The sequence below is a fragment of the Scomber japonicus genome, chromosome 13 (genome assembly GCF_027409825.1).
Source record: "Scomber japonicus isolate fScoJap1 chromosome 13, fScoJap1.pri, whole genome shotgun sequence".
NCBI lineage: Eukaryota > Metazoa > Chordata > Actinopteri > Scombriformes > Scombridae > Scomber > Scomber japonicus.
Window position 1 is genome coordinate 18,785,097 of NC_070590.1, and position 22,977 is coordinate 18,808,073.

Here is a 22,977-nt window from a genome sequence, read left to right on the forward strand (position 1 = left end):
AAAGCTCCCTCACTCACGCACACTCCTATATCCCCTGTGTATTTTTTGGGTGGGGGGGTGTGGGTTTGTGTGTGTGCTTGTGTTTTTAAAGACAAGAGGAGTGTGTTTGTGCTCTTGCAGAGCAGAGGACCGATAACTCTTCAGGATGCATCAGCTGCTAGTGGTGACCTTAGTGCTGGTGGCACTCTGCTGTCTAGGGCATGTTGATTCTTCAGCTTATGACAAGATAGTGACCCATAGCCGCATACGGGCCAGGAAAGAAGGGTAAGGAGTCTGGTATACTGTATATGGAGCATGGGGAGGAAAAAGAGAGATGGGAGGCTATTGAAGGGAGAGACGGGTTACAAATGCTTGCTTTATTTAGATTATAATTAAGCAGGTAGTGCAGGTTGTTCATTGTATTTCTGTGGAGATGTACAAACATTAATTGGATCATTACAAATTGTAGATTAGTTATGTAACAATTGTGTCACATTACATGTTTGTTTTATGGTTTTAATATCACATACAGTAGAGCATTATTTGAGAAACAAGTCATCCACATTGATGAAAATATTGATTCAAAACATTATGGAAAATTCAATATGGTCTCATCTCCTCTGTAAATGATGTGTCTAATTTGGGGTTCGATATTGAAATCGAATTGAATTAATTTAATTTCTTGGAAAAAATGACTTGTAATTAAAAATATTAGACAAAAGAAGGGGCTTACTCTTCATAACAGTGGTTCTATAAAACTAGTGAAATAACTCATTACAAACACTGTTCTTTACTTTATTTGGCATATATCATTGACGTTTTTTTTTTCCTTTAACCTGCATGCACCCCTCCATTTTCCATACCTTCACCCAACAACCTTCACTTTCTCCCTCCTCATCTCATCATCCTTCTTTCTTCAAATTACCTGTCTTTCTCCACCTCCCCTCCTACCTGTCTTTCTCCACCTCCCCTCCTCCACCCTCATACACTCCCGCATCCTGCCCCTCCTGCCCTTCCTCCTCACCCTGCTTCTCGCTTTCATTGTTACCCCCCCCCCCCCCCTTCTCCTTTCACAGGCCCAATGTGTGTGCTCTGCAGCAGGTCCTAGGGAGTAACAAGAAATACTTCAGCACATGTAGGAACTGGTACAAAGGCTCCATCTGTGGCAAGAAAACGTAAGTCTTTACCAAAAGTCTGAATGAATGGATTAAACTGCTCTATTTTTATTTATTTTTATTTGCACAAAATCCAACTGGCCTTTCCCAACTTGCCAACCACTCCCAGCTTCCACACATCCTTCGCTTAGACAACAGTCAAAATGTCAAAATACAGATGATTTTCAGTAGAAATACGGACTGTGGCTCTGATGGTAACTCAAACAGTGGAGCTCAGCTCTGTATAATTTACCCAGCTGTCTGGACCTTCAGGCTCTTTCAGTTCAAGTCACCTGACTATTTAGCTGTCTCACTTTCTTCTCTAAACCCTCGCAAAGACAGAGTTTATAAAGATGATGATGACACAAATTATTACTTTTTTTATTAAATTTCTTCAAAAATTTTAAAGGTGTCCATTTAAGGACTTTGTTTGATTTCATCAACATAGAAAGAGAGGAGCTAAAGCATGTCTTGTTTTCTTTAGCTCAACATACAAACATATTGTTCCTTTACAAGAGGATTTCACACTACATGATATCTGTATATACGGTATAACTCTGCCTTTCTTTGTTCTCATCCACCTCCTCCCTTCCTCACAAGTCTGGGCATGCTGTGTAGCCTGCAGGCCAGGGATTTGTTTTTTGTAGGCCTGTTGATGTTGTAAACTCTGCTCAACAGTGATTGATGCCCAACTTCAGGTGTTCAGGAAAGAAATCTGTCTATATGCTTTTAGTCTTTGGGAGCGTTTGAGCGAAACCGGGGTATACATTACAGGTCTTCACCAGATAGTTTCTTGGTATGGGTACTTGATTTTTGCTGTATGTGTGTGCATGCGGGAGTGTGTGCCATACTAAGTTTTGAAATTAAGTTATTCTTTAGCCTGAAGCAAATTATCCTTTGAGTGAGCTATAATGAACTGCTGCTGAGGTCATTTTCAGTAGTTCTGGATTAAGTGGTGTGTTTTGTGTCTGTCAGCGGGAGTGACTACTGTTTCACAATTTAGTGATAATCCTTAAAAATGTGTTTCTGATAGTTGAAAATTGCCAAATTCTAAGATATTAAGAAGGCAAAAAAGAGAGGAATGTATGTATGGGTTTAGATTTTTGGATTTCTGCAGGACATATGTTATAATATTAAAGGACACGTTGTTCATGTATTAAAGTGTGATATGTTCTACTGGGATGGTGTGTAAAATGAGTAAATATGAGGTTGGAGTATATGCAATATAGTTGCTGATGTGTTGATGGAGTGTAAGGCTCAGCTGGAGCTGTTCTAGCTTGTAGGTGAATCAAGTATAGAGAGAGACTAAAAAGTAATGCACACCCTCCTACTCTCTATCCTACAGCCACATACTAGAAAGTACATGATGCACACATGAACACCTTCTCATAATCATGCAATCAGCTGTAACACCTGCTGCTGTGTTAGGATATGCCTGATAATGAGGAGATGAGAACAAAAATGGATTAAAGAGTGACCGTTGTCTCAAGTTCAGGCGTGAATCATTTACTATACTGATATTATGAGGAACCACCCAGTAATTACAGAAAAAGACAAGACAACATAATGGTACCATAAGGGTTGGCAGCAGGAGGGAGATCAGGGTAGGGTTGCCACAGTACTAAACACATTGAATAGTTTTTGTCTCTTGGATTGAGGCATGATAAAAAGAGAAGAGTCATCTTTAACAAATCCCTTTAAACTGTTGACTTCACAAGCATGTTTAGGCAAGTGTATTAAGTTTAAAATAAACTGACGACTGGCAATAACTTTTGGCAATCACGTAGACCTACACAAATTCATCAAATATACCGTATGTGCATTCAAAGAAGGCCTTCAAAGTTTTTGTCAGCACGAGTTTTGAATGGGGACAGCAACTAAATTTGAACCAAATACAAATTATTAAAATAATATTTGGAAGAAAATACAACCAAAGAAGGTCAAAACTTCAAAACTGAGAAAAGTAAAAAAAGTCGAGGTCCTCTCTCGCCTTCTGCCTCTGGTCACAGTGGGCACATTGTTCAGCAGCAGTGGAGGAAATCCACCCAGCTGTGGTTATGTCTGAGTTGAATTTGGTGTTGATGAGAGATTAGGAAATGTGTGTTTTAGCCTACAGTATGACTATTTGGACCTTTTGACTATTCACTCCAGGCTGTTGTAGGAACAAGCTTAAATTGAAATAAGCTTCAAAGGGTGCAGCAGTTGACGTAATACCTGCACTGAATCTCTTTTTCAGTATTACACAGAAGAAATGTTCATGTCTATTCAACCCACACTGTGTTGTTCTGCCTATAATCTACTCTGGAGTTGAATGATACCATGGGGATTTCTTATTGCCTTAATTACACAAAGTCTAGAGTACTTAAATGTGCTACTGGAGCTTCAGGTGAAAGTAATTTTCTTCCAGTCAATGTGCTATGGGTGGCAGACACAACATGCACAGCACAGAGCACAAGTGCTTCAAATCAAATGCCATAAATGGGTTTGTGGTTAAACAATGATAATATCAGAAAAGTAGTGAAGCTGTGGAGACTTTATTTACTGAGAATCCATTCCCAAGTGGAAAAAACATGAGCCCAGTATTCAGGAAATAGCTGGCACAGAGGGGAAAAATAAACATTTGATAAGGACACAAGAGAAGCTGTTGATTACATAACAGGGAAAATATTTCATGTTTTTATCTGACTTTAGACAGCCCCACTTAGTGTGTGTCGGTGCGTGTGTACATCATGTTGGTATTCATGCCCTGTGTTTGCACATCATCTGGTAGCCACATTGAGCTGGTTTATGTAGTGTCACTGCCAGAGGCCTGAGTTCAGTGGCTGGCTGGTTCTGTCTCTGGTCTACAATGCATCCATTATCCTGTCAGAGCCAGCAAGCAATAACTTCATACCTTCCTGACAGCCAGCTGTGCACTGATATTTATATATTTCACATTATAGCAATTAGTGCCAAAGCATGGAATATGATTGGTCTATAAGCAACATAGCTGTACATCAGAATTGCAAATCCACAACATTCATGTCCATCATACACATTTACATAAACACACATATAGTGTTGAAGTGGATTAGAAAGGTCTGCCAAAATAAGAAACATGTGAGTCATTTTAGGGAGTAGAAAGGAGAAAGTGAGTGATGTTCGTTTTGTTTATGTGAAGTGGTCCATGAACCGCTTGTTTTGCTCATGCACAACTCATCGCTACTGTTCACTTGTCAAAGGAAAGCAAACCGTTATTTGTTTTGGACTTGAATCCTGCTGAGTAAACACAGAAACACAGTATTTCTATGGCTAAACTGAAAGAAAGAAACCTTAAAACTCCCCTGAACAAACCACTTTAAGCAAACCTCTTTAGCAAACACACTAAAGCTGGAACTAACTAACTAACTGGAACACATGAAGCGCTTTGAGTTACACCCCAATTAAGCATATTCCTACATTCAGTAACTACCTGGCTGCTTCTCATTGGACATGTTGACTCATCACAAGTTTTTAGCATTTTGGATGATGTGTGTTGATGTGGGCCAATCAAATGTCTGCCCTGCAGATTACTGAGGATTGTGGGTCCACTGCATAGCTCCTTTGGCATGCTTAATGTTTGCAGGTCCTCTCAGTTTCCTGCCAGGATGTTTCTATTCCTTTGAGTTCTGTTTTCACAGATTGTCATAAGCAGTTCCTTCCACATGAAATCCCAAACTTCTAAATGGACAAAAAAAGAACTATAAATTAGATTAATGGCAAAGAGAAAGTGCAGCTGGGCAGCAGACACCCCTGTCTGGCTTTCATGTGAAAATACTTACAGTATAGTATCTAGATGAATATACAGTTACAGTACAGTTTATACTGTAAAGAAGGAAGTATTCATGTAAATGTTTAAATTGTAAGAAGGAGGTAAAATTTCAAATGTGATGTGTGTTTTTGTTCCAAATAGTTGTGCATGTGCAAAAAAATGATTTTAAACAGTAATTATTATTAAAAGCAGGTTCATAAGCAGTTCATTTGTAATAGCTCTGGTTATTCTTCCAAGTTTTATGGAGTTATGTCATAGCTAAATAGAACATAGTATAGAAGGGAGGAGGAGATAGCATAGTTCACAGTTGAAATGAATACCAGTAGGTACTGTATAATTATAAAACTTTAACAATTTAGATTGCAAAGTACTACACAGTGATGTGTTGAACATGAATTTAAGATGAATTTCATGAGCTCCATTGTAGAGCCTATTGGTTCAATGAGTTCTGAGGTAGTAAGACACCAAGCTGGGACTCAGTAAGACATTTTTGAAAGCATGACTGTATGAAGATATGTATTAGAAACAGATAATTTAAGATGTGGCCTGTAAACAAATATATTCTCTTTCAATTATTTTATTAGTCTCTGGATATTTTCTTCAAATGTTCCTCATATTCATAACCAAAATGTAGTTGATCAGTTGGCTTTGTCTTCTGGGTTTATTGCTGTTGCATGAAATATTGGAAATGATGCTGGCTGACTCACTAAAAAGCATGTGTCTTGGTCTATGTAGTTCACTCCAGCTTTTCTCTGTGATTAGTCTGCTGGGAGTTCTTGGTTCTTGCTCTTTTTTTGTTCTCCTTGACTTGCTTGCTTTTTGGATGTTTTCTGACACTGTCGCTCCTTCTGCTCAGGCTTTCAAATACGCTTTGACCAATTATGGATATCTTATTTGGTGAGTAGGATCCAGTCTTTGGCCAGTCTTGCTCTTCTGTCTCAAAAGTCTTCACCGTTCTTGATCCAAGCTCGTCATTCTCTCCCATGGCAGCCTGCTGTAAGAGGTCATTTTTTGTCCTCTCAGCTGTCATTTGTGTTTAGTTTAGTCTTTTTTTCTCATCTTACATTACACATTGCATCTTGCACTGTTTTTTCCTTTGCTGTTGCAAAAACAGAAAATCATTAACGTACATCTCTCTGCCTGTATGTCCTCCACAAACACACATACATATTCTTTTTTAAACCTGGATATAAATAATCTATGTTTTTGTTTGTTTGTTTTTTATGGCAGCATGGTTGTATATGAGTGCTGTCCTGGGTACATGAAGCTGGAGGGCATGAAAGGATGTCCTGCAGGTATGGCGCACACCACAGTCCCCATCTGGACTAATAATATATAATATTTGTAGTAACTACTACGTGCAAGATTAATACAAAATCAATTCAAAATTTAAATTCATTGGTACTATAAACTAGTCTGTTTCTGAGCATGAACAATTCCTCTGTTTTTATCTCCTAGTGGCTCCTATTGACCATGTATATGGCACACTGGGGCTTGTAAAGGCTACGACCACACAGCACTACTCTGATATGTCAAAGCTGAGAGAGGAAATTGAAGGCAAAGGCTCCTACACCATGTTTGCACCTAGCAATGATGCCTGGAATCAGCTGGACCCTGTGAGTAGACAAAAGGTAGACAATTACTCACAGAGAGTTACTGCTCTTTAACTAATGCTGTGATTTCTCCAGGCTGTAAGGAATGCGCTGGAGAGCAATGTGAACATCGAGCTTTACAATGCTCTTCACTTCCACATGGTGAACCACCGTCTTCTGACCAAAGACATGAAGAATGGCATGACAGCCACTTCCATGTACAATGACCTGGGGCTCTACATTAACCACTACTCAAATGGGGTCAGTTAATGCACAGTGTAAAAATACACAGGATTGCACAAATATGAAAACTGATTGAAAAATGTAAATGATTTTTGATTATCTTGATTTAATGACAAATGTCCTCCCTGTGAAGATTGTGACAGTGAATTGTGCCAGGATCATCCACGGTAACCAGGTGGCCACAAATGGGGTGGTGCATGTCATTGACCGGGTCATCAGTGCTGTTGCCACCACCATCAAGAATGTTCTAGATGCCAGAGATGAGCTCTCCCAATTCAATGTATGTAACATGGACAGAGCTCTGAGCAGATATCTGAAAACATCAGTTAGGCCTACATATCCAACATTATGGCTGACTAGTGTTGCAGTAGAAAGTTTTAAAATGAATTAGTATACTGTGGCATTATAGTTACTATATGGTTACTATAGGTTGCTTTGAACTCTCATAAAGTATCGAAACCTTAATGTTAACCTCGACCTCTAGCAAATATTGTGGGTATTTATGACTGTATGTTGCATGTGAGACACACTATCCTGTCTCGTTTACCAGACTGCAGTATTGGCATCTGGTTTGATGGACAAGCTGGACGAGCCTGGCCAGTATACTCTGTTTGCTCCCACTAATGAAGCCTTTGACAGACTGGGCCAAGGCTACCTGGAGCAAATCTTGGAAGACAAGGATGTTATTGGAGGTACAGTGTGATACACATGTAATGATATACATTACAAGCATTACCAGCATCTGGTTGATTCACTCAGATATGTTTGATGTTTTGTTTATATAACCTGACCTGAAGTGAAATCCGGTTGATAGATTTAGGTCAAATGAAAACTAAATTACTGAAACCATCTTCCAGCCCTGTTCTGCAAATTCAACAGTGACACACACACACACACACACATGCCCACAAACCACACAATGAATGTGAGAAATTTATGTCTCCGCAATGGCACTTTATCTGCTTATTCACTGAGTCATGGGCCGGCCAGGAAGGTCTATTAAAATGAAGCCAGTTTGCGGTGTATTCAGTGAGTGGCCTCCTCTGGGAACACAATATAACCGCAGATAAATTCTCAGACACTTGGCATACAGGCTTTGCTGACCAAATATGTTAGTACAGCCTCCAAAGTAAAGATGGTATGGAGTCCTGTGCCCTGTTTCTAACAGGGAAGATTTGGGCCACAGAGTAATTTGGCTTGCATTGCAGCACTGATTACATTTGAATATTTGTGGCTTTGGAAGGATGTTTCATGTTGTACAGTAATTAAATCTGTTTGGCTTTGCTTCTGCTAGTTTTGCTTAGTTTGACAGTTGGACTCATACAGAGGTGTAATCCCACATCTAAATGTTGGCAGAGCTGAAAGAATGTGTTTGTGTGTTTGTGTGTGTGTGTGTGTGTCTGTGTGTGTGTATAGGTGTGTGCGCGCATGTGTGTTTGTGCGTGTGTGTGTATGTGCTGAGTAATGATCAGAACTGTAAACCTCAGATAGTGTTAGCATATTACAAAAATAACCACAAGCAACCCACAAAGTAAATTCTTTATTTCTATGTCTCACTCCCTCTCTCTCTCTCTCTCTCTCTCTCTCTCTCTCTCTCTCTCTCTCTCTCTCTCTCTCTCTCTCTCTCTCTCTCTCTCTCTCTTGCGCATACTACTCAGCCCTTGTGAAGTACCACTTGTTGAACAGTGTCCAGTGTTCAGAAGCAATCATGGCAGGGTCAGTGTATGAGACCGCAGAGGGCAGCACCATAGAGATAGGCTGTGATGGAGACACTCTGACAGTCAAAGGCATCAAGATGGTGCTGAAGAAGGATATTGTTACCACCAATGGTGTCATCCACCTCATCGACCAGGTTCTCATCCCTGACTCAGGTAAAAGTTGTCCAGTAGCACAGCTAAAATCATTAGGCCACATAATTTTTCTGTGCTCACTACCATGTCATGTTTATGTGATTCATATCAGCCAAGGAAGTTATGGAGCTGGTGGGAAATGGCCAGAGCACTTTCAACGACATGATATCTGAATTGGGCTTAGCGGCTGCCCTGGGTCCAAAGACAGAGTACACACTACTTGCTCCTGTCAACGCTGCCTTCAATAGTAAGTTGATCTCCAAACAGGTGTTGATAGACAGCAGAATAGTGCAGGGATTTAGTTAAGTGACCTTGATTAAGACACTGAAATGCTTTGCAGGATGTGAAAGAAACTTCAAAAATGTGCTATTGTAACTCATTTCATACCATTCTAAGGACACAAGGCTTTTTTCTAAGGCACTGAAAAAGAAAATAGGTCATTTTATCAGAATGATCTAATATTTTTCTATATATATTTTATCTTTCCTCTGTGCTTGTCAGATGAGGTGATGTCAAAAGACCAGAGCCTGCTGAGACTCATTTTAGAGAACCACATCTTGAAGCTGAAAATAACGCTGAGTGAGCTCTACAATGGACAGCAGCTGGAAACACTGGCTGGCAAACTGCTCAGAGTCTTCATTTACCGCAATGTGAGAACAATATGTGTGTGTTTGTGTGTGTTGTATATTAGACAATGAAACAGTCAAGAAGGAATAGAAATAAAAGCTAAGGAAGAAATAATGGAAAGACAATGGGGAACTTTGGCTCCCATTTTGGAAATCTGAAAGTCATTACTGGACCCCTTACCAAGTGTTTACATGATTTTACTCTCTTTCAACTGTATACAAATGCAATAAAACAGCTAATTAGTCCAGCTTTTGGCAGAAGTGTATATCTGCTCTGGTGGTTGCGATATTACAATGAGCTGGGTTTAATTTCCTCACAAAAACTTTGTTTTGTTCTGTCTGATAGATTGCAATCAAACAGGACAGTGTGGTAGCCCCCCCCCCCCCCCCCAACCCCCCCCCCCTCCAACAGCCAAATAGTTACCAGATTTGTGATTTTTAGATCGGTAACCCTACTCCCTGAATGTTTTAGGCTGCATGCATAGAAAATGCATGTATGGTGCGCGGCAGTAAGGAGGGACGTAACGGGGCCTTCCATGTTATGAGATCCTTCATCAAACCACCCGAGAAAACAATCTACGAGCTCCTGATTGCTGAGAAACGCTTCAAGTAAGACATACTGACACCCTCTTATGTTTTTCTGCTGTAGCCCTTATTAATTACAAGTGATTTTACTTATTGTTTATTGTTTTTAATATTTATATTTGCATTCCAGAAACACTTTGTAGCATTAGCCTTTCTGCATATTATTACGTGATTATCTACATTATATGATCATATTGTATACATATCTGATGTGTGGAAAATTAGGGAAAGGGTCCGTGCAAGGTTTAAGTACGGCAATGATGAAGACACTCAGCTAGAGTCGACACCAACAAAGTCAAAAATATGTTCTCACACATTTAAGAGACCAAAGAATTGCAGAGTTGTGGTGTAAGAAGAACCAGAGGTGACATGCAAATGTCAAGTGGTATTGCCTTGTCATATCCATTTCATATATTCTGGTTATTTTGCTGCAGGCTTCTAGAGGCTACTGATGAATAACTGAGGAAGCAGATGTGCAAATCAGTGTGACCACACAAGTGCATGAGTCCTACACTAATCCCAACCTGAATTCATATCATATCATATGGCAAAACCATAATCCCATCTAAAATGAGCAACACATACGACTGGTTTTTGGTTCAAATGTGAGACATAGTCTGGTCTCCTCACCACACACTGGTATTTTCCTGTTTCGTGTTGGCTTGATGTCTGTACAGACTGCTGTTTGAAGACTAAACAATAAATACTTAAAACAATGAAACTGGTAAATAATAATAACAATAACAATAACAATAACAATAATACTAATAACAATAACAATAATAATGATAATAATAATAATACAAAATGACCTACTGACACACTACTCTCTGATGAATGCAGGATTTTCCTGTCTTTGATGGAGACTGCAGGTCTGACTGATCTGCTGAAGCAGGAGGGCTCCTACACAATCTTTGCCCCAACAGATGATGCCTTCAGTGGCCTTAGTAAAGAGGATTTGATTCTGCTCAAAAGTTAGTAAAAAAGAACATATCCTCATTCTTTCATGTGTCTCCTTTTTGATTTGTGATCATTTCCAAGTTCATTTGTTAAAGTGATATAATGCCAAGGTGAGGAGAGACAAACATCATCTCATGTATACTATGTGAATCATATTTTTGTATTTTCATGGACAGGTGATCTGAATGCTTTGAGGACCATTCTACTGTACCACATCAGTAACGGTGTCTTCATCAACGGAGGACTAGAAGGAGGAGTTACCAATTTATTAAAGACACTCCAGGGCAACAACCTGCAAGTTTTGTCTGTATGTACAACAGGCTGTGTGTGTGTGTGTGTGTGTGTGTGTGTGTGTGTGTGTGTGTGTGTGTGTGTGTGTGTGTGTGTGTGTGTGTGTGTGTGTGTGTACTAGTGTGTCTTAAAAAGCAAAAAGACATAACTGATCATGATTCAAGGATTCTATCACATTTTGCAGTTACAATAAGAGGAACTATTTAGAGAAAATGTTCGGGCGTGTACTTTTTAATCCTTTTAAATTACATCCCTGGCTATATGGTGCATCTATTCAACAATATCTGCCAAAAAATACAAAAAAATCAATTTCTTTGAATCCTTACATCAAACTCCAACTATGTTTTCTTCCTGTAAAACAAAATATGACATGCTTTTGTAGGCTTGAGCCAACCATTTCCAGCCAACAATATCATGACCCATCAGTCAATCTCCAACTCATTGAGCTGAGATTCATTATGACATGTCCACTTTTCAACATTCAAATCAAGTTTCTCTCAGTGTTGTGTCTAACCTGTCTATCCTGTTTCACTCAGAAATACATCCCGATATGGAAGTTCAATTCTCTCAAAATGCTGTTTTATCTGGACTTAAAATGAACTCAGTATCCTTTTCTAAGAGCCTCCATTGTAAGACGTTAACCCCAGTCTTTCCTCACATTCTCCTTTAAACAATAGAATCAAAGAGCCACTGCTAATCTATTACTTCAAAGCTGGCTATCTCTGGAGAAATGCCATAAGTAATAAGATCTGGCTCTCTGTCATTTCCATCAACGCCCAGTCTGCCACCCCCTATCCCGATGCCCCTCTGTCATTAACTTCCAAGACATTTTTTTCTGTCTTACTTGCTCATCAGTCTTCATATTGGATTTATCATCAATTTTACCCTTTTCCCATTACTTTAATTTGCCTACCTGCTCTCTACTATTGTACTATCAGGTTATCAGTCAATGTCTCGCATCAGGCCTACAGGATTTCCTTAACAGACAAGCTTGTTTGAAATAATCCACCCACAGAAGAGCAGGCTATTCAGGCTTCAATATGTTACAAAAATGAAGGGATGGTGATTCATTGAAAGGTGTGGTTAGATTTTTAAAATCTGGACTGTGATGTGGTTCAGTTTGGTGGGTGAAAGGTTGAGACAGAAGGGAAACCAATCCCATATTCTTACCCAGTAAGTCTGCCTCCAGTCACCTCCACTGAGACAATTTAATTGCAGGAAACTAATCATGAATGGAATTTCCAAATCTCACTTCCAACAATGGAGCACTCTGCCTGAGATTACTCAAAAAAGCTCACCTTTCCTAAAACCCAGTCATGGCGAACCATTTTAAAAAAGTGTAAATTCAAATGTCTGAGGTAGAGTAATAATTGCAATAATTTTCTTAGCTCACTGTTGTTGTTTTGACATACTGTTACTCACAAAATAACATTGTACTGGTAGACTTGTAAAGTCAATATACATTCAGTGTTTCTTTCTGTTTTTCCCAGGTAAACAACTCTATTCATGTCAACTCTGTGGATGTGCCAGACAGTGACCTGATGGCAAAAAATGGCGTGATCCATGTGGTGAAGAATGTTCTCTATCCTGGGGGTAAGAGCTGCATACATTATTATACATTCATGCAATGCACACTCTATGTTGGGATACATTCCTATTCCCATTCCATTTCCTTTGATATGCATATTACTTACAGACCTTCCTGTGGGTAGTCAGGACCTCCTGTTCATCCTGCAGAAGCTGATTAAGTACATTCAGATAAAGGTATGGAGAGAGAAAACACTCATATGTATGAATACGTGCAGATCAAAGACAATATGTCTTGTGTGTCTTTTGAATCATATAAACCTCCTATTCTGGTATGTGTTTTTATTCTGTAGTTTGTTTCTGGATTTACTTACACCGAGATCCCACTCACCTTCATCAGTAAGTTTCCATAATGTCACTATTGCTGTATGAGTTGTATTAATCTACATCTACAACAACTTAAAACTAATTATGTTGCTTCACAGAGAGGACCATCACAACTACACATTATTTTGAAACAGGTAAGACCACTATCGCTAACAACTTGATAAAAAGTTTTTAAATTTGTTTTGGTCATAGAATGGAGTTATTATTTACAGTGATGGCATGACTGGCTCTAAAACTAACTAAACATAATTAAGGCAGTGCTCTTTCAGTGAAATCCAACCAGCAGCCACTCACATATCATCACTCCTGTCAGGCTTCTCCCATGGTTCTTCTCCTTTGTTCCTCTGATTATCCACTCTTACTGTTAATTAAGTCCACTTGGAGCTCTTGGCATATTTAATCATGACCTTGAGGGATGAGGTAATTAGTCTGTCAAACCATAGAGGGCTCTTGGATGTTGATCATTCATCTAGGTTCTGTCCAATGTACTTTCACAGCATGCCTAGATGTATTGGGTAACATAGGAGGACCTCTAGGCGTTGCAACCTTATGCTAAAATTTGATGAAAATACAACTGTCATACCTGATAAAGCTATTAAGATTTCTATTTCATACAATTTTTGGCATTTTGTAAATAGTTTATAGTTTCCCTGCCTTCTTCATTTCCTCAGATGAAAGAATGTATGCGTAAAAAGAGGGTGAGAATATTTGTTATAGTCATTTATGATGCCACTCATAAGCATCACTTTGTTTTATGGGCTCACAAGCCAAAACATTTACTACTGCTCAGGAGAATCTGTCTTTTTTTAAAGACAAAAAAGGGAGAAAAAGGTAGTAGTACATGTTTAGTGCACCATTTATAACACAATTTTTCATGTGATTTAAAACTCGTCTTAAAACCCATTTTTATTCCTTGGCTTTCAACCCAGCATGAGACTCTGCTCCTGTTTTAGTGTTTTATGGTTGGTTTGTTTGTTTTTAATTATTGTTTTATTGTTTTTAATTTGTTTTAAAAACAATAAACAATTATTTTAGTATTTATTTCCTGTTAATTGTTTTAACGTTCCTGTGTTGTTTTATCTATTTATGTACAGCACTTAGTTTCAGCTGTGGTTGTTTTAAAGTGCTATATAAATAAAGTTGAGTTGAGTTGAGTTGAGTTGAGTAACTAGAAGTTCAAAGTTCAAACTGTGTTTTGATGAATGATATGGCAACCTGCACCGTGCAGCTCCCAGGACATGATTGATGAGTTTAACTTTCCCGAATATAGTAAAAATAAAAATAAAAATGTCTTAAATGAAAATAGCACTAAATTGCAAAAGTTGATTTGTAGAACAAAAAAACCTGGAAATGAATTATAAATTACACATGCAGTCATAAAACCATGACAGAAAACACATTTTCACTTTTTACATATACGCGCACACACACACACACACAAATGCATAAATATAAAATACATTATCTTAATCATTTATATCATGTTGTAATGATTTATCATAAAGATCATTAATTTCCTTGTTGTAGCATATTCTTAAAAAGCAAAGAAGTGAGGGTACTAAGCATAAATTACACATTGAAAATCTCTCATTTACTTTACAGGCTTTGAAAGACAGATGTGAGTCTGGCTCTGATTAAAGGACCAGGCCACGTACCAAGGGACCTCAGGCCAAATATTAGAAGCACTCTGATACAAATACACATCTGTCAGCTTTGATCTTTTTAAAGCTCATATTAATACTGTCACACACAAAAAAAGGAATCGCTCAGAAGCATGAAATATAAAAGATTGAAGAATGTCCCTGGCTAAAGTTTCTGTTGAAGCTGATTCAAAAGAGAATTTGTAAGGTTTCATGGAGATACTGTATCTTTGAGTTCTCCACCCCAGATGGGAATTTATTGATTGTTCCAATCCTCTAGTCTAGAGAGATGGATCATGTAAAGGTAAAATGTAGCATTTCCTCCTTTGATATCATTATCAAATGTTTTATAAACATGTCAGGGAGTAATGTGATGCTTCAAAATCAGAAGGAGAAAATGTAATATGTCCATAGAGAGCAGCTTACTGGACCACAGCAACAGTTATTAAAGCCTCCCTAGTTTCAGTTATGCAATATAATATCCTAAATGCATCAGACCTGTTTGTCCTGTATGCTTTGATAATTTCACACACTGTACCTCAAGCCTCCTTTTCAGAGAATATGTGGCTTAAAAGAAACTTTCCTAATATGTTTCCTAAGGGAATGCTCATGTTACCTCTCCCTCTCCAAAGTCCCTGATCTAACAAAGGTGATCAAAGTCATTGAAGAAGAACCATCCGTCACCAAGGTTACCAGGGTCATCAAAACAGAACCAATAATCACTGAGGTGGTTGTCGAGGGGGAGCCGGTGATCACCGAGGTAACCAGAGTCATCAAGGGAGATGCTTCAGTCACCAAAGTAACCAGGGTCATCGAGGGAGATGCTTCAGTCACCAAAGTAACCAGGGTCATCGAGGGAGATGCTTCAGTCCCCAAGGTAACCAGGGTCATCGAGGGAGTTATTGAAGGCCAGCCTTCCATAACCAAAGTTACAAGACTTATTGAGGGTAAGTGCCTGAACACTCCTAGAACATTTATATCATTTAGTGTAAATGATCAGTTAGATAATGAAATTTAACATGACATCTTCTATTTAATGCAGGTGGAGATGAACAGAAGATTTCAGGTCAGTTTCTCTTCCCACATTTGCTCCCTTGAAGGGCATGATAGTTACTAGAGCTTTGGTGCATCCTCTAACAGCCCTTTTAACAAATGCATCCATGCTCTTGTTGACCACAGTTAACTGAGCATTGCTATCTAATGAGAATTTCTTTCTTGGTGATATTTTTCATACGCATCATTTTCATGGTGTGCACCATTTTCATGTCATCTATAATTGTTTGTGGATTTGAAATCTTAAATTGTACATCAAAATTTCAGATTTGATAACATTAGACATTTCAGTAACTATCCACACAATATATTAATCAGCAGTTATAACAATGCAATTTTGCAACTGCAAAATCTGCTGAAAGTGAAATCAAGTTATCATGTCCATCGTCAATAATTATATTTTGCATTATTATCATGTTATTTTACAGGAACCTGCTAAATTTTGTATTAGCTATTTTGAAAAGGGTTTTCATTTTTGCATTTTCACAGTACCGTATTTTGGTAACCATTACAAAACACAACTAGTCAGTTCCTTGTTTGTGTTGACAGAAGTGTCAGAAGCTTTTGTTGCTACATAAGGATATAAGCACTCATGTTAAACAATGTTAAAGTCACTCGCATAGTGGTTGGTGATTGGTCTCTTTGGCTTCCACTGATGGTTTTCAGCTATTTCTTTATCTTTAAGATTTGCTTGATATTGAGCGTTCAAAGAGAAAACAAAAACCCAGGTGGGGTATATTACCTGTGCTGTATCATGCAGTCATATAGCAAGTTGTAAGTCTGTAGCTGCCTGAGCTTTTCAGTTTGCTTTCTTCTTCATCAGTTTTGACTCGTAAAATGAAGCATCTTTATCTGATTTGGCAAAATCAACACAGAAAATTAGTTACATCAAACTGGTTTGTTTTTATGGAGTCGTTCTCTGAGAAGTTTCACTATTAGCAAGGCTTATTATTATTATTATTATTATTATTATTATTATTATTATTATTATTATTATTATTATTATTATTATTATTATTATCTACTTTCCTATATTATCTATATTCTCATCATAGTCAGGCTGATGGAGAGGGCCAAGAACAGAAAAACAGAGCCCATAAAAACAGTTGGAGCAGTTACAATATGTTTGTGGAGGAATGGCAAATCATCTTTAATAACATGCAGCAATAATGGAGAGCAAGATATGTTTTACACAGACAACACTGTCGAACACTGTTGCTTTGGAAGTCAGTATAATATGCAATGCTTTGGATTGTCTCCATTCAAAATATCCCAAGCTCATTCTGGTTTATGGTGTTTGTATAGGCTTTGAAATTGCACTACAGAGGAGGGAGTTTGATTTTTCCAGTCTTTCTTATGGTTAGGCACACACAACTACTTAACAGAAGCTCGCACAGGTTCTTCAACAGCCCATGGTGCACCATGATTTGAATGGCTGTCCATCTCTCTACTTATCCATCTTGCTCTTTTCTCTTAGTCAAGAATCCCATCACTACTCATTACTGTGTCTAATTTAGTTGTGTTGTGTATTGGGGCCCGACCGATACTGGAGTTTTGGAATTTAAAAAAATCCAATATCAATGTATCAGCTGATAATCTTATATATACATAATATAAATGCCCATTGCAACAACCTTTCAAATGTGGTTGCAAAACACTTTTGAAAAAGATATATAATGGCATGATATTTTACAGTGTAACAATAAACTTAATTGTATCGTATCAGTGCACTAAAACAGTAAACTTCAATGATTTAGTAATTTAAGTAACCAAAAAAAACACAGAACAAAAAAATGCCAAAAAACACATGTATGCATATATTAAACTTTATCAAGGATAAAATATACATGAAGTGCCATATAACTGTATAACTTTAAAAAATAACATAAATATCAGCACGTATGGGACAAAATATATGCCGATAACACCATATCTGTGATAGGCCAATATCGGCCAGTAATATCAGCCGAGCAATATATCGGTCGGGCTCTAGTGTGTATGTGTCAGCAGTGTGCAAACAGTGTGCTTCACTGGTGTCTTGCAGCTTAGTCTGCGGGCTGAGAAAAAGAATATGCTCTCTCTTTCTGAGCTGAGTGCCCCCATGCACACCTATACTTCACACCCTGTGCCTTTGTGTGTGAGTGTGTATTCATAAATACCACAAATCTGTGCTTAACTTGGTGTTGGCGGTGGCGGTGGCGGAGGAGGAGGTGTTTGTACCTGTCAGTCTGTCCATCTGTCAGTCAGTACAGTTGCTAAGTCATAACATGACTTTCAACACCCTTCTCCGCTGCCCGTCTGAAGGTGGAGCCAGATTCACCACGGCGAACGAGCCTCATATCATTGAGGGTAGGGTGCATGAACTTTTTTTTCCACAAAACAGGTGTCTTTCAAATGTTAGTGTCTTTTCCTCCTTTAAATGATCACATTTGCCAATATATAATCATCATGCAAGATAAGTGTTCAGTTCAAGGTGTAAAAGAGAATTATTAACTCCATACATAATATTGTATGTGAGGGACAAATTGTTTTGGGTTGTGGATCTAAATGGTTTTGTCTTGAATATTCAGGCCCAGACTTCTCAAAGATCACCACCATCCACGGCAACCCAAACTTGATCGATGAGGAATCACAGAGAATTACCAAAATCATTCAAGGTGAATACACTTAACTGCAGATTTGCATGGATGTTGTGTTGTACTTGCATAGGGGTGTGTGCTCAAGTGCAGTGATTTACTGTGTCCTCTCTTTATTTCACAGAGGGAGGTAAATTTGCTGCTGCCAGGAAAGGTCCAGGTAAGAGCACAGATACTGCATGACACATATCAACACCAATGTTGAACTAGACTAAGCATTTCCCAAAAACAACACAATCGCTGCTGGAATCACAGTCTAACCACAAATCCATTGTTTGATTTCCCTTTTGCATTTTTTTTATTTCCATTATCTACATGTGAGTGCATCCACCAATTATTCACATGCCTCCAATCTTTCCTCCCTGACATTTTTCTTTTGTTTTTGCACACACTCACGCCTCTGATTCTCCTCATTGAATCTGTCTCCCCTTTTTACAGCTGGAATAAGGAAGAGGCCAAGGCATGTCAGGCGTCACTTCGTCAAGCCGAAGCAGTGAATCCAACAGAGAGAAACCTCCTTTGGGCTCACCGCAGAGACTGAATGCTTCTCCAGTGCTCCTGGTCGAGTGCTGGACGATTGAACAAACTGTGCACCAATAGGGTTCAAATGTAACTTTTTTTTGTCCAAACCAGCAAGAAAAAAGATTGTTTACTATTCCATCTGGAAATGTATGTGATAGGCATGATGTGTAATAGCATGATGTGACCATGAAATTAGACTACCCTTCATGTAAGTAATGTAAGTAAGCAAGGGAAATATGAATATTTGATGCGGGATAGATGGGGTAAAAGGTGAGGTTATATTCTACCACTGACATTTTTTTAATGGTTTGCTTTTTTTTAATTATGTGACTTTGTAAACAGATGGCTTGGGAAGATTTTTGTATGCTTTTTATGGTGCTCGCATTCTGTACAACAGATGCATATTAATGAATATGAAAGATAGAAGAAACAGTGTTTTGCTACCATTAGATGCTGTACTGTACCTCTGTAAATTATCACATGGTAATTAAAAATACAATGAATTTTTATTCAGTTTTCAGTCATTCTTTATAACTTCCATGAATTCTTTGCTGTATTTACATGAAATCAACAACTCAGTTAGTTACTCAAGTTATCACTTAAAGTGCTAACAGTAAAGATAAACATGAGAGACTCTTTTAGTTTATCTCAAGTCTATGTAATTTACCAGTATGTTTCTGAAACCTCAAAGTTTTAATTCATATGAATCCTACTGTAAATCAAAGCTCAATTCAGAACACAATCCGGTTTACAGAGAATACTGAATACAATACTTTGAGAGTCTGCAATTTATTTAGATGCTTTAGGTGTTTGACGATATACAGTATTTTTCTCTGATTTGTTTTTGTGCCTTTAAAAAGAGTCCCAAGTGAGAGATGAATAGTTTAATTTCCCGTTTTATAACATTCTTCATCTTTTAAAATACATTATTCTCTCACATTATCTAAGGTGTTGGCATAATGTTAAGTCACGGGTACTAGGCACAGTTTACCATTAGTGGAGAGGGGCAGGAGAACATGCACACACCTACATTTGTGTTTGCATCTCTTTCTTAATCATTCCCTAAAATGTGATAAACAACACAAATTGTCTATTTAGCCTCGCAAATCTGTCATTGGCTTTGGACAGCCAACAGAAGGGACCTGATGAATGAATTGTAGCTGAGCTGCAATTTGGATCTTATGAATGTCATCTGACAAAATTTTAAAGTGATTTAATTTTGTACTGATTTGTTTTTTGCATTGACTGACTAAAAGCTATCTACATGATGACAATATGTCATCAAAAAACAAAAAACTGACGATTGTGCAATGCACTGTTTTCTCTCTATCACATGCACAAGTGATATTACACAAGTGTGAATGTGTTTTACTCATCGTTTTCCTGGAATATACGTATCCCCTGAGAAGTAAGCTAACATGGGTCAATGGGCTTCCAATTATGAGATGCGTAAGTGTTGCTCTGTTGCAACATGAAACATGGCAACCCGTCCAGGGCAGCAGCAGCAGAAGGGAGTTAAAGTTTACACAGAGACCACAGGCTTAACATCACCGAATGCTGATAACAAGGTGACAAAAACAGGTCTTGATAGCAATGTTAGCTTACTAGTATTCATGCATCACAGGGGTACAGAAGTATTATTTCAAATGCACACACAGATACATGCATGACGAAGCAGAGGCTGCTTCCCTGGGCTACTGGCTCACAATTACAGTATGTGGATCATTAGTTTTGGCAAAGAGACATGTTGTACATCAGAATCACATATCCAATAGTATACTATTGTGATTGTCTGTCTGTTTATACAGAATGTGGTCTGCAATCCATGATTTAAACCACCATGCAGTATTGAAGCATGAGTATTTTTTTATATATAAATACAATGAAAGCAATACTCATTTGTCATTTTAGTCAATGCATGTTAGCTTTTAGACTTCACCACTGATAGAAGCATGTGCTGTATGTATGAAAAAGAGGCAAAAGGTTTGCTTCTCCTTGCCTGCACTCAGGTTTGATAAGGGGAACATGATGAAATGAAGCCTTCACAGGTTTCCTTGTTGAGGTTTTGACAACCACAGTTTAAATGGTTTTAGTTTGGTTTTTAATGATGATGCTGATTTCACCATGTCATTTTTCATCAGCAAATGTTTGTACTTGCTGTTCGTTAGCCAGTAAACTGAAAGATGTGACATTAAACGAGCACCAAGTGAAATAAAACTCAAGACTGTGAATCAATCAATAAACTTTTCACTTCTCCAGACCTCTTGGCATGAACCACAAATGACAATGTGAGACAGGATTTCTTTGACAGTTGATAAATTAGTTCTTGAAAAATTGCAGAATGAACATAGTATGAGTATGATTAAAGACATGTATCGCAAAATAAATAACAAAAAAGAAGTTAATCATCTACTACTTCAAACTGTTTGATAAATGTCTCTTAATCTGCTGTAGAGTGGAGATCAACCTAAAACATATTATGTTACAATAACAATCCTCCACCACACACCAACAATGTGGCAGTAAATCTGACATTCAGCATAACAAATCACCATATATTCACGGTTTCTGTATTTCACTTCAAAAAGTTAATCAAAAAATAAACACAAACCGACACAGAAAAAGCTCTGTAACACAATTCATCTGCAGTGCTCAATCACCATTTATTCAAAAAATAAAAGTTTAAACACCTACATTCCAACAGTGTTATCTTAGCTATTATAGGCATTCAATTTGCTCATTGAGTTCAACATGCTCATGCTTAGAACTCTATTATTGGAAACCATTTTGATGTAATAGTCATAGTTTAGTCATAGTAAGAAAAACTCAATGTACTCTGACAGAGAAAGGGGGATTTCTGAGTCCATATGTAAGTGAATGTGATGTGTTAACTATCACCATTTCTCTCAAAAGAATGAACACAACATGTTTTGCAAAGAAAAGCATTTTTTTCCTAGTGTCTGCTACCCAAAAGGTATAGACATCCTGAATGTAGTTGTCATAATAGATTTTTTATCAATTACCTGCAGACATACTGTATATGTTTTATTTCTGTATTACTGTTTTAGTATACATTAACTGTCATTATTCTATGTATTACATTTTTGTCCACTGTTGGTAACAAGGATGCAACACAATGAGTGACACAGTAAGGTCAGAAAAACACCTGGTTGCCGGCACATTTGAGGCCTCAAGGTTTGACCAGGTGTCAGACTGGCCAAGCCTTTAGTGTCTTGACTCCAGCTGTCTTGAGATATGAAGAATCTAAAGTGGTGGTATTTAACTTTCACTCTTGATTTTTTCACATCTGAAATATGTGGAAAATTTCATGTGTGGATGTTTACAGAAATAACATAACTATTTGTGAGTGATGTACTGACTTCACAAGAACAGTAACTTGTCAGTTGTCCTGTGCCAGGAGCCCATGTGAAATCAATGGCTCTCTGTGGGTACAGTAATAATAGAAAAGGTCTATTGTCTCACTCTGCCATGATTACCAGACTATTGAAAAAAGAAAATGGTTGAATGACTACCAAAAAGACACATTCGATCCAGAATCATGGATATGATTTAGATCATATCATCATTTTCCAGAAAACGTTTTGGCCAAGTATGAACTCACAGCCCTCTAAAGAATCATCCAATAATGAAAGAATATAATAGCTAAACAGAAATCAGCCCATGAAAAGGTCTGTGAATGTTAGTAGATAAATTGCTACTAAGAAATAATCACATCCTTCTCTGGCTGTAGTAATGTGTCCTTGTAGCTGAATATGAGTTTTTTATATAAAGTCCATATTTGTTAGATCATTAAACCAATGCTGCCATTACCTTTCAAATTATTTTAACAATTAACCACTCAATAAAAGCCCAAATGTTCATTCTGTAGTGAGACTACGATTACGATAGATGTACTGTGACAAAGAAACATTTCCAAATGTGCACTGATCTCAAACAGTGTGTTTAATAGTTTTGTGTTGTAATGGATTAGGCAAAGGGAAAGGTGTGCAGTTGTAAACTATAATGTATACTCTTAAAGTTTTGTATATTTTTCATTATATATCATTATTCCTGCAGATCAGATGAGTAGCTAAAATATATATATATTTTAAAGTCAGAATGGTACAGGACAGCGGAGGAAC

At 37.8% G+C, this 22,977-nt stretch overlaps 1 protein-coding gene across 2 annotated transcripts; it reads left to right on the forward strand.

Annotated features, from left to right (window-relative positions):
• The first annotated feature begins 54 nt into the window (after positions 1-54).
• LOC128371300 (periostin-like) lies at positions 55-19,338 on the forward strand. Of its 2 annotated transcripts, XM_053331581.1 has the most exons (23): positions 55-264; positions 1,056-1,154; positions 6,154-6,218; positions 6,382-6,539; positions 6,612-6,776; positions 6,892-7,038; positions 7,309-7,450; positions 8,417-8,629; positions 8,721-8,855; positions 9,110-9,258; positions 9,707-9,843; positions 10,663-10,793; positions 10,956-11,086; positions 12,561-12,663; positions 12,767-12,834; positions 12,951-12,996; positions 13,083-13,118; positions 15,257-15,571; positions 15,667-15,690; positions 17,982-18,026; positions 18,248-18,334; positions 18,438-18,473; positions 18,752-19,338. In XM_053331581.1, exons 1-23 carry the CDS (start codon positions 146-148, stop codon positions 18,808-18,810), a joined length of 2,610 nt encoding a protein of 869 aa, XP_053187556.1. In that variant the 5' UTR covers positions 55-145; the 3' UTR covers positions 18,811-19,338. The 2 variants fall into 2 exon arrangements, with proteins under 2 accessions (XP_053187556.1, XP_053187557.1); XM_053331582.1 differs by lacking the exon at positions 17,982-18,026.
• The last annotated feature ends 3,639 nt before the right edge of the window (positions 19,339-22,977 follow it).